Genomic DNA, 12,545 nt, shown 5'->3' with positions numbered 1-12,545 from the left:
TAAGGGTCTTTGCTACGGGATAGTAAGCTCCTCGATAGCAATGACCCCCCATGTTATGCTCCAACACACCATTTACCTGTAAGAATAATAGATAAGGTCATCTTAACGAAGTTCTTAGGGAAATAGTCACACTTTTTCCAAAACATTGTGCTTAAAATGAATACCAAATATTGGTCATTTTAAAGAAAGCGTGGAAGCAACCCAGTGCACATGTGTGATGTGTTAAGTTTGCTTACCTTCACAGCACTTATAGCTGTGTCAAGGGCAGAAACCTCGTGGTCTTTGTGGACACCCAACACCTTGTCCATTTCAGAGACCTGGCTTTTGCAGGTGTAGCAGTAATAGTCAACCTGGGCCTTCGTCCGTTCCTTCTGGGCCTTATCTGTAACGGACTCTGGTGCAGGCCGGTCATTTTCTATCCTCCTTCCGTCCAACTCTTTCTGCTCGGCAGACATACTAGGTCCTTCTTCCTTCATGAATTTATGTTCCTTGGTACACTTGGACGATTCTGCTCCTTGAGACAATGCATCTTCGGGTGTGGATTCTGAAGATGGTTCTTCTGAGAAGATGCCTCGGCTGACCACGTCTTGATTCAGAGAATCGGCGAACTCATACTCATCCTGGACAGGGATATTGCGGAGCCTCTCTTCACGTGGCCCAGATGGGATGAACTCTGCTTGTGGCATTTCTGAAGCGTAAGTGGCACCAGCTGCAAATTCTTCCTCTGGGAAAGACACCTGTACTGGGACATTCAGCTGGACCTCTGGACTGGCATTCACTGCTTCGTTACCCTGACTGCTTGGTTCATCCACACTCTCCAGAACGTGACGGGTATCTTCAAATGGAACTGCGTAGCTCATCTTCTGGGTGACTGCTCTGACCTCCTCTGTAATGGGAGCTTTCTGCTGCATCGCCACCTCACTGTAGATCTCCATGTGGCCTATGGAGTCTCCTTCCCTGCCAACAGCCTTTTGCTGTTCTTCCAGATTCTTCTCCCAAAAACCAGTGTCAGGCTTTCTGCCAGTTTCCCTTTCTGCAGCTCTCAGCTGATGTGAATCATAATCGCCAACTGGTTTTCCTTCCAGGCCTTGGCCTTGATCTTCTTGAGTTACAGATGTGTCGTGAAGAATGTCATCTTTGAGTACGTACTTCTCGAAATACATACCTGGCCCATCATCAGTGTCAGAATGTCTCCTTGGAAACGATGCCTCCGAATCTGCGCTGCCACCTTCAGAGGCCGTCTCCTCTTCGTTCTTCTCCCCAGATGCCTCTTCATACAGATCCTTATATAAAAATGAAAGCGCGGGTGGCTCCTCTAGAAGCTCAGGATTGACAGCCTTGGCGGTGGTAGGGAATATCTGGTTTCTTGATAGAACCCCTTCGTCCACATCAAACAAAGGCATCCCAGGAGATCTGGAGTCCCCATCTCTACTGATAGCCTTCGGAACATTTCTATCGCCTGGTGTTTGGATGACCAAAGACGTTTGCATCTCTGTCTGAGACAACTCACTGTAGTCCTTTTCTAGCCCATAAAAGCTTTCATCTAACTTTACTAAGTCATATTCGTGTTCCAGGGCGCGTTCATCTGAACTTTCTGGGAAAGAAGCCGCTGCTTCCGTGACTTCCTTTGACAATCCCTCAACCGTCAATTTCGGTTTCTCTGAATCTGGGGAGAGGTTATAATCAATCAATGTGTATTTTTCAAAATAATCCTCTTCACTGGAAGCTGCGGGTTGAATAAAAGTGAAGTCGCCTGTTTCTGGCTCGGTGGCTCTCTCCTCTTTCGCTTTATGAGCTTCCTTTGCCTCGCTTTCCACCAGCGATGTGACTTCCCTACCAGAGTCTTCTAACTTGCCCCTCTGTGTCTTACGGGCAGCAAATGTCTCACTCTCATCATGCAGGGGAACAGTTTTAAATGAGGCTTTCTCCTCCAAATAATGCAACTTATCTTGCATTTGTTCACTTTCTTCTTGATCCACCGAAGGGATGAAGGCGGGAGCGTGGATATTCAGTATCTCACAGCCTTCGGAAATGATACTAAAGGCACTTTTCTGATCCTCCGAAAGTCCGGCGGGCTTGCTGGTTAATGCAAATTCTTCGTCTTTTACTGAGGTGCCTTTGGGCTCCTTGGATGAGCCTTTCATGGGAGTCGTTCTGTCAGCACTGACGGCTGATGCATGAAGCATAAACTGAGTGTAGTTGCTCGCGGCTGAAAAGAGTGGCTCGTCTCTGCGCGCATCCTCCACAGCTTCTGAGGGACGCTTTGGAATAAGAGCAGACTGTTTCGGCATCCCGGTCAGGCCATCTGTAGAAGTCTGGATGGTGTGCACTGTAGGCCTCTCCAACCACGTTTCTGGTCTCTTCACTGTATATTCTAGAGACGTTCCTGAAACGAGAGTTTGTGGTTCTACAGGCAACAGCTGAGTCGGCGGAGTGAGCTCCGGTGCACTTTCAGCATCCTCAGAGAGAGACCTTGACGGCATGCTTTCAACCGCAGAAGCCACCGAGGCGCCAGTGGACAACTCTGGCATTAACAACTGGCTCCTCTCCTCTTTGAGGCCCACTCTATTCTCACTGGCTTTCTCCAACTCCAGATTTCCTCTCTCAGTCAAAGAATGGCCAACCATTTCCTCCCCATGGGGAAGCTCCACATGGGAGGATTTGTTTTTTTCTACTAAGACTGTACTTCTTTCCAGGGCATGGAGTTGGGTTTCTGCTGCCTTTCTCTCCCTAATCTCTGGGTATACCTCTGTGAACATGCATTCTGGTTGTTCAGTAACTGGTGTCGGTTTAACCAATGAAGGTGGTTGGGCTTCACCCAAAGAGACAGCTGATGCTCGGGGCACAGGCAGGGCTGCAGTTGGAGAGTAGAGCCGGTGTCCCTGCTTTCCTTCTGAAGATGCCCGTGTCTGCTGCTCCTCTTCTCTCCTCTCCTCCGAAGCAAGAGTCACGCTGGGCTTTTCTGTGAGCTCTTCAGCTGGAGAGATGCGCTGTTCCAGCTTCTCAGTAGCTTTTGATTCTTGGAATTGAAAAGGTCGAGATTCCGGCGGCATTTGCAACTTTCCTGCCACCTTATTTTCCCTAAGCTCCAAGGGAGCCATGATTTCTTGTGTCTCTGCCAGCTCCCTCTTCTCTGCCAGGGAAAACGATCTGATGTCCCAGCTATCCTTCTCCTCCATTGGGCGTTTGACTTCCTCTTCATGGTGTTTCAAAGAAGTGGGCCTTGGCATTTCTTTTCTTAGTCTGTCTTCAGCGAAATCAATTAAACTGCCTTTTGATTCCACTGGCAAGATCACTGGTGCTGACTTCTCTGAGTCCTTCACCCCTGTGAAGTTGGATGGAGCTGGTTTGGGCTCTTGTGGCATTTTATCTACTCTGTCAGATGACAAGAACAATGTTTCTTTGCGATCACTGCCTGGTTCTTCCTTAAGAGCAGAAATAGTCCATGTAGATGAAGGAGAGATTTGTGGCTTCTGGTGTCTTTGGCTCTCAGTAACACGAAGAGGAATAGTGTTTGGGGCTTCTTCCATAACCAGTCTCTCACCCGTTGGGGAACAAGGTTGAATTCCAAGATGTTTGTCGTCAGCTGATGTAGCTGAGCTTACCCTGGTTGCCTCCAGGTAGCCTGGAGCTTCCTTCTTCCTGTAATTTTCAGAGTTGGATTCGGGCTGTTTTAAAACTTCTGCACTTGATAACAATGTGGGTTTTTCTTTAAGGTCTTGACTTTTGCCGGCTTTAACTGACACACCATTGGATTCTTCAGCCAGTTCAGCTGTGTTAACCTCAGCAGGAACTGCACTTTTCTGGTCCATGGCTGTCGTTGCTTTCTCTACAGAGGGACTCGGCTGCGTTTCTAAGTCTTCTTTGTCACTGACCTTATTATCGGGAGTGCTTGATCCAAAGAATAAACTAGACATCCATGATCTGAAGGACGATATTCCTTTCTTCCCCTTCTCTGTAGGAAGACCTTGTTCAGCCACCAATGACTTCTCAGATGGCCTATGTGTCACCTCTGGTGTCTTCAGGGGTTGAGGTGTAACATTTGCTGTGACTTCAGGCACAGGTTTACTTTGAGTGGACACGTTCACATCTGGGGCTGGCTCTCTCCTTTCCTCAGCATCATTTACAGCCTTTGACGGAACCCCTTTCGGTTCTCCAGATGGCTTCTCACCAGACACTGGTGCTGTGCTTGCCTCTTGGTCTTTGTCCAGTGTAGGTTCTGCAACTTCAGCCGGAAAACGAGCTGCTCTGGTGGGAATCGGGGGAGCTTCTGCCTTTACCTGTTCCGCAGATGGGCCAGGCTCTGATTTATGGAGAGTTCTTTCAAGAGGTAGTTTGATTTCTTCCTGAGTTTCTTCTTTGCAAGGCCTGGGAAATTCTGCATTTGTTTTCTCTGATATCAAATTTTCACTCTCTGTAAAAGAATTGATCTGCCTCTCCTCTGCTCTGCCTCCCTCCACCTTCCCAGCTGGAACCACAAGCTGTGGTTCCTGAAGCAACTTTATTTCTTCCGAAAAGGAAGTCTCAGTGGATGAGGTTTCTTCCCTGTTACTAGATACATGAAGGGTGGATTCTTGGTCTTGCAATGGCAAATGGGTTTTTTCCACAGCTTGGGACACCTGCTTTCTGATTCCAGATTTGTGGTCTGTATCCAATGGAATCAGATCAATGCTAGCAGAGGACTCCAGCCGCCTGGACCCTGGTTTTCTATCTTCGTGCTGATTGGCCAAGTCATCTGGCTTCTCCAGAATCCAGGTGTTATCCTTGGGAGAAAAGAGAGTCTCCTTTACTTTTCTTCCTGTAACATCGGCAAGTTCTGTTTTCATAAATGATTTGGACTGCTCCGAATTCTCTTTCCTATCTGAGAGTTGTTGGATATCCAGATCTGATTTCTCTGGGAAAGAGCTGTTCACGTCAGGCACCTTAATAACGTGCCCCTCCTGCAGGGTTTTTTCAAGCTCCCTTTGCCCTGCAGGGAGGTCAGAAGAGGCAGTCTCTAATAGAGATATGGCAGGCACAGGGAACTTCCTGTCTCCTTCTTGGTCTTTTCCTCTGCTCCTAAGCTCAGTGGTTCTCATTTCTAAGACAGAAGACCCTGGTTCAGGTACAAGGAATTGTACTGGTTCCATGCTTAAGGATCCATTTCTGCCTCTACTACCAACGAGTTCTGACCCAGCAGGTGCTGCTTCTGATAACTGCTTGTGTTTCTCCTCAGGCTCTGGGGGCAGCTTTACCAGCTCTTGCTTTCCTGACAGGAGACCCCTCAGGACCAAAGATGTCTCCTCTGCTTGTTCGTTTATCTCATCCCCGTGGGCCAGTAATGTTGGGGCTAAATCTTCGGACACTGAATTTTCAGACTCAGGAGACCTTCTCACCCCCTCAGGCTTGTCGTTTGGAGTTGTGTGCTTGGGTGCCAGTGAGGTTTCTGATAAAAGCTCACCGTCTTCTTTCTTTACCTCACCGGCCAACTTGGTGCGAAGTTTGGGTTGAGGCATTGACACCTCTGAGACAGACACCAAGTTTTTTTTCTGGGATGAAATTGAGCGTTCAGAATCGAGATCTGGAGGGAATGGAAGGCCTTGTTTGTCTTCTGCCCTGGCTGCCCTAGGAACATCTGCTGACGCTTTGGATACTGGTAACTCAGCTTTAACATCTTCAGCGTCTGCTTTTGACTGAACAGAATGCTCTGATAGAGATAATGGACTCAGAGGTGAACCTAATTTCATTTCTTGCTCTGCTTCTGGCCAAGCTGAACCTCCAGATGAGGAGCTATCAATGACAGCAGCGGCTTCTTTAACTGGTTCTTTCTCTTCCCCTATGAGAACTGAGTGCCTGGCTACTGAAGGAATGAGTGGCGGTGAGCCTCTTCCTAATTCACTCCTTCCTACTCTCTTTTGGCCCTGGTGTCCCTCGGGGCTGGTGAGAGATGAATCTGTCAGGGTTTCATCTCTGCCTGATTCGGTTAAATTTGAATCAAGCTTAGTTATTGGCACTGTGGCGGCAGAAAAGCTGGCTGTGGGTTCTTCCCACATTTCTTCTGACAAAGCTGAAAATGCTGGTGGCTCAGGGGGGCGATGTTCAACTTCCCTTTTTATTCCCGACGAGGCTGCAGGAAGCTCCCTGGTTATTCTGGAACCCTGTTTCACTTCCGTTTTCTCTCCAGATAAAACCTCATGTCCAGAAACAGCCATTTCCTCTGGAGGTGAATATGACTTTGCCACTTCGGGCTCATTCTTTGACAACACCTTGCGTTCTAGTTCAGAAGTCACAGTTGGAGCTAAATCAGGTTTGACATCCGCCTTTGGCTCCTCTGTCGAGTCAGACAGAGCTGAATATTTCATCCCAGATCCCGGAACATTTGGGCGCCGAGGCTCTGGTGTCTGATCCTGTGATGTGTATGCTGTTGCTTCTTGAGAATCCGGCACAGTTTCTTCCGTCCTGACTTTTGGCAGAGCCATCTGTTCCTGTGCAGATTTTAGAGTGGGTGATGCCTTGGGTTCCTGTTCTGTCTTAAGGACACGGGCCGACTCAGGTGGAACTGAGGACTGAGATGTGGGCAAACCAGGTTCGGCTTCTTCCTTTACCACCGAGGACGGTGCAGATGAAGAAGCGGCTATCGTAGCTGCTGCTGAACTACTCCTAACATCTCCCGTCTCCCATCTGCTGGTTGAAGGTGGTGGTACCAAACTCTCTGCCTCAGGCTCCCGAGACGCCTGCGTTTTCTGCTGCTGGGCCAGGATGAGATATTCAGATACAGATGTTGAGATTGTTGGAGCATCTGGGATGCTCTCTGCTTGGCCCGTTTTATTTGCTGAAGGTGGTAGGCTCAGATCTTCGGGTACAGGCATGAAAAGGAAGGGTTTGGCCTCCTGTTCCTGTGAAGGATCAAAAGGCTCGGGCACAGGTGTGAGCGCCGTTGATCCTGACTCTTCGTCTGCTTCTGAGAAGTAGGGGGATTCTGGAGCAGACCTTGTAGCTAGGGACGAGTCTGGCTGGCTGTCATTTTGCTCTGTTTCTGGGAGTCTGTACGGTGGGACGGAAAGTAGTGACGCTGAATCTGGGGAAAAAAGCTCAGCCTCTTCCGTGTCTTCATCTGACAAAACAGTATGCTCGGATGGCGATGTCAAACACAGTGGAGAATCACGCCCCAGCTCTCTCTTCTCTGTCTCCTGAGTCGGATAGGGGGAGAAGGAGAATTCTGACGCAAAGGCAGAATCAGGGGAGAAGGGCCCGAGGTTTCCCTCTTCCTGCTCTAGCTCCGATAGAGTGGTGGGTGAGGAGGCACCTTTTAGAAGCAGAGGGGATGTGGGGACGATGTCTTCCTCCTGGGACCCTGGTGTCACAGATGGTGTTGGTAATGAGCGATCGGAAGCAGGTGTGGAGGACAGCGAGAACCACTGGTCTGCTATGGTCTCTCCTTTTGGTAGGACCACATGTTCAGACGCTGCAGCTGAAGGAAGTGGGACCTGGCATTCAGAAAGCATCTCAGTTGCGATCAGTGGGACAGCATGCTCAGATGCAGACTCCACATCCGGTGGAGATGGCCCAACATCTCCCTTTTCTTCTTCCAACAGAGTTACGGGTTCAGAAATGCCTTGTGGTCTGAATTGGGGCATGTCATCAATTGCTTTCCGGGGGGATTCCTGTGTTGCATTTTGGGGAGCTGAGGATTTAGACGGCAGTTTCGAATCTGATGTGACATGTTCACTTTCTCCATCCCCATCTTTCGGTACAACTGCCTGTCTCAGTGTGGCAGCCAGGGATGGCGGTGGAACAGGGCATTCCGAAGCCTTCTCATTTAACGATGGAGAACGAGAGTATTCAGAGATGGCTTCCACGCCTGGGAGGTGTGGCCCCATTTCTTCTTTCTTTTCTTCTGCCAGAATCATGGGCTCAGAAACATCTTGGGACTTTAATGGGGGCTTACGGTCGCCTGTTCTTGCCGGCGACTCCTGCGCAGAACTCACTGGAACTGAATTCTCAGTAGCAGATGCCGCCTCTGGTGTTTGCCACCTACTCTCTGAGGCTTCGTCTCCAGATAGGACCAGATGGTCTGGAGTAACTGGGGGAAAGAGTGGAGACTGGGATGCTGATGTCTTCTCGATGGTGGATGCAGAGAGAGAGAGCTCAGATTCAGATGCCACAGCTGGGGAATAAGACTCGCGTTCGTCATCCTCCTCTGAAAAAACCGCAGGCTCAGAGAGGGATTTCACATCACAGAGAGAAACTGCTTCGGCTTCTTGCTTCTCTGGTACACGGTTCAGATCCTGTGGGACCGAATACTCAGATACAAAAGCAGAATCAGTAGAAAGAGACTCGCTTTCCTCTCTTTCCTCCTCAGACAAAGAGACATGTTCAGGTGTGAATGTCATTTGTAATGGCAGAATGGGCTCTTCTCTGTGCTCCACTTCAGGGCACACAGGTGATGAAAAAGACCCCTCAGAAACTAACGGACTTTCCGGATAATCAAGTTCTATGATCTCTTCTTCTAGACTAGAATCTTCTGGTTCAGTGGTATCCGTGATTTCCACTGCCTTCTCTAGTTCTTCTCGCTCTAGTTCAGCGACAGAAGGCTCAAGCGCATGCTCCTCCTCTTGGGCTATGGGCTCAAGCGCATGCTCCTTCTCTCTGTGGGCTATGGGCTCAGGCGCACGCTCCTCCTCTATGTGAGCTATGGGCTCAGGCTCATGCTCCTCCTCTTGGGCTATGGGCTCAGGCGCATGCTCCTCCTCTTGGGCTATGGGCTCAGGCACATGCTCCTCCTCTTGGGCTATGGGCTCAGGCGCATGCTCCTCCTCTCTGTGGGCCATGGGCTCAGGCGCATGCTCCTCCTCTTGGGCCATGGGCTCAGGCGCATGCTCCTCCTCTTGGGCTATGGGCTCAAGCGCATGCTCCTTCTCTCTGTGGGCTATGGGCTCAGGCGCACGCTCCTCCTCTATGTGAGCTATAGGCTCAGGCTCATGCTCCTTCTCTATGTGGGCTATGGGCTCAGGCACATGCTCCTCCTCTCTGTGGACTACGGGCTCAGGCACATGCTCCTCCTCCCTGTGGGCTATGGGCTCAGGCGCATGCTCCTTCTCTATATGGGCTATGGGCTCAGGCGCATGCTCCTCTCTGTGGGTGGTGGGCTCAGATGAGGTCAGGTGTTCAAAGTCTGGTTCCATCTTTTCTACTGAATTCAGCTTTAGCTCTTCCTTCTCTGGCTCCAACCTTTCTAGGATGGATGGTACCAGGCTTGGTGGTCCTGTCTCCAAAGACTCCTCAGAGTCCCTTGACATGGAATGGCCAGCAGAAACCATACCTTCCTCTTTTACATCATCGGCTGGGCCTGAGAACAGTGACGCATCATTCTCTGAACTTTCTGTTCCCTGTGAGTCTGGTTCAAATTCTTCCTTTGCGTGTTCAGGGAACGTGGTTGCTGGTGCACTGGGTGGCTCAGTTCTGTGGGTCTTCAGTTGGTCAGCTGACTGCTGTAGCTCTGTCTTTGGAGGTCTTAGATGTTCTTGATCTGCTGTGTCAAGCAAATTTCTGGAATAAGAAGGCAAGGTGTGCTCTGTTGCAGACGTGGCTTTTAAGGGGGAATCAACATACATTTTCTTTTGCTCTTCATGGCTAAATAATGAGGTCTTGGACTTTGACCCCTTGGAGAAGGCACCTCTCCAGGGTGGAGCAAGCTCTCTTGCTGTGTCATCTTTTGGGCTTTGGGCTACTAATTTATTTCTTTGGGAAGCTAGGTTAGAACCACTATTGCTCAAATCTGGCTCTAGACTAATGGACGCATCTTTCCCTTTCCTGTAATGTATTTCCTGAATTACATAACCTTTTGGCAATGTCCCATAAAATTGTAGAGGAATTAATTCTTCTTTAACTGAATTGAACATCTTAATTTTGTATTGTACTGTTCCTATGTACACTGGCCTCAATACTAATGGTTTGTGCTCTTTGTATATTGCCCCAGTGATGGGAGGCGTATTGGATGTTGTCTTCTTCCTTCTTGTTTTATCATAGGTGCCAATGGATGACTTCTCTTTCTCAGTATTGAGCACTGGGCTTTCAGAAATTAAAGGACCATCTTCCTTGTTTGCCAGAGCATCTTGTGATTCCAGAGAGTTTCGTTTTTTGCTACCTTTCCGACGCAATGATGGCGAACCACGCTTGGACTTATGAGTTCTTTTACGCGTCTTTTTAACTTCATCCACAATAAAGGAAACGTTCCCCGGAGGAGAATTCAGAACTGACCCTTCCAAACTACATACACCAGAAGTTTGACTTTCTTCTGAAGCCCAGGGAGTGGAAGATCTACTTGAATTGGTCTCCCATGTTATCCCGCTGTCTTCCCGTTGGACTGTCACCATGGAGAAGGAGGGGTCAGAGATGATACACTCCTGCTTGGTCTTGTCCTCTTCATTTTCATCCGATAACCTGTAGTGAATAATATCAATAATTATGTTATAGTAATAAAATAAGATTCGTATTACTAGAATAAGTTAATGTAAAAATATAAAAGTTGATATTGTCATCTGCCTCAACTATAGGGGTCAATATAAAATAAAGTTAAAACAGTAAAGTCAGGATGGCCAATGCAGTCACACATCCCAGGGCAGAATGACTCGACAGCCTTTAAAGTGAGGCTGAAGTTCACGTCTGCATCTTCCCTTTTCTGGCTTTCTGCCCTGATCCTCCCTCATTCCCCAGTCACGGAGGCTCCCTCGGCTCACCAGGACCCTCAATGTGACTCTGCATCAGTGCTCTTGGTTCCTACAATTGCCCCCAAACCCAGCTTTGAACCCCCACTCCATCGGCTTCCTAAAGGGCCAGAGGTGTGATGTTTGCCTCTTATTTGCCCATTCCCAGCCCCTCCTAGTTCCCTTCCAGGCAGGCTTTACGTAGCATTTCATTATCATGCTTCTCATTAAAACAAATCTCAACAAACTCTTCGTACTTACAGAATAGGAAGATCAAAATCCTCGGCTCCTGAATCCCTATCTGCCATTATTGCCAAGTACCTGGCATGGCCTCCTCTTACATGACTAACTTCTACTATAAATATAGGCATGTACCATAGAATGGCATGTGGTTAACTGTGGACCACATAAACAACCATGGTCCTAGGAGATTAGAATGGAGTTGGGGCCTCCCTTTTTCCTATTATCACTGTAGCCATCTTAACATCATAGCTCAATGAATTACCTATATGTTTGTGATGCTGAAAACAAAACCCTAATACACTTCCAGTTGTATTAAAGCATAATGATTGGAAGCATCACCCCAGCCCCTGGCATCCATCCTAAGGCCCCTCCCCTGGGAGTTGCCTTTGTCCAGACTCCACCTCTGGGAAAGCCCTCCAAGCAGTGACCCCTCCCCAGGGAGGACCAACCTCCCCCTCCCCCAGCAGTGGACGACTCCCACAGGCTATTGAGGCTGCCACCCAAAGGAACATGTGGTCTCCGGGTTTCATGTGGTCTCCCCTGCTCTCTTTTTCTCACCATGCTTTCCCAGGCCTCCCGGGAGCACTGCATTAAATGTGGATATCTTTTATTCGGTCAAATTTGATCTGATTGGAATTATTTGTGTTGGTGGAGAGGCTCATCTTAAAAAATATTCATAACATGTAACACATACAATCATATAAAGTATGAAATACTTAATAATGAAGAAGATATGTTACTAGTTATGCTACATGCTCTTTATTTTGGAGTGTATTTCTAAAATCAGCAACAGAAACAAACAAAAACATGACATTTTTCTAGTATGTGAAAGACTATGGGTTTAGATTCCCAGAACCATAAAGGAAAGTTTATATAAGACTGTGTGCCATGACGTGGTATGCCAGCAGCTGCCTGTCCCACATTTACTGTGCCCCTTAGTGGCATCTGGGGGGCAGAAGCAGTATTGACTTCTACCATCTAGTGCCAGTGCATGCTATGATGCTTGCAGAGCAATCCCCACCCAATGCATTTGTTGGTGCATGTTCCTGTAGTAGTGTCTCTAATTCACTATCTAGCAAATATTTATTATAACTCAGTTATAATAAAGTCAGATGCCAGCCCTCTGTGCTTCACTTTAATCATCAGCAGAATAAGAATAATGATAGAATACATTATTGAGTTGTAAGGATTATATAATAGATAAACCGAATGCTAAGAAAACATGCCTGGTGTATCCAGGTACTCAATAAATGTTGTTTGCAGTCGGGTTTTCCATATAATCCTTGACTTAGTAAGTAAACCTAGACCCAGTTATTTTCAGTGGTACAGATATTTGGAAGGGCTGTGTGCTCAGCCTGCTCCTATGTGTCCTCTGAGACGACCTGCCCAGACTACCCCTACGGCTGCCATCACGGCCAGCATCAGGCTCTGTGGTCCTCTTCTCTGGGTTTTCCTTCTTCTGTCCTTGCTTTTGCTGTTCAGTCCTTTGGACTGCTTCCCCCACCATACCCCACCTCTTGCGCATGTCTAACGTCTATTTACCCAGAAGGCTTGTTTTGAAAACTTCTGCTGCGGCTACTCCTGACTGATTTAAGCAGCTCTGTTGGATATTGGCCA

General features: G+C 48.2%; 1 protein-coding gene across 3 annotated transcripts in view; it reads right to left on the bottom strand.

The window, feature by feature from the left end:
* Positions 1 to 12,545, bottom strand: part of Cmya5 (cardiomyopathy associated 5) — a 96,248-nt gene that overhangs the window by 45,795 nt on the left and 37,908 nt on the right. The window contains exons 2-3 of one of the 3 annotated variants that reach the window (XM_075976316.1): positions 8,717 to 10,422; positions 237 to 8,647 (exon numbers count right to left, since the gene is read on the bottom strand). In XM_075976316.1, the coding sequence (XP_075832431.1) occupies positions 237 to 8,647; positions 8,717 to 10,422 (10,117 nt within the window). Of the gene's footprint in view, positions 1 to 236; positions 10,423 to 12,545 lie in introns of all 3 variants that reach the window. The other 2 variants (XM_075976317.1, XM_075976315.1) reach the window with 2 other exon arrangements.

The sequence above is a fragment of the Microtus pennsylvanicus genome, chromosome 6 (assembly GCF_037038515.1).
Source record: "Microtus pennsylvanicus isolate mMicPen1 chromosome 6, mMicPen1.hap1, whole genome shotgun sequence".
Classification (NCBI taxonomy): Eukaryota; Metazoa; Chordata; class Mammalia; order Rodentia; family Cricetidae; genus Microtus; species Microtus pennsylvanicus.
Note: the sequence above shows the minus strand (reverse complement) of the source record. Positions and strands in the feature narration are given on the sequence as shown.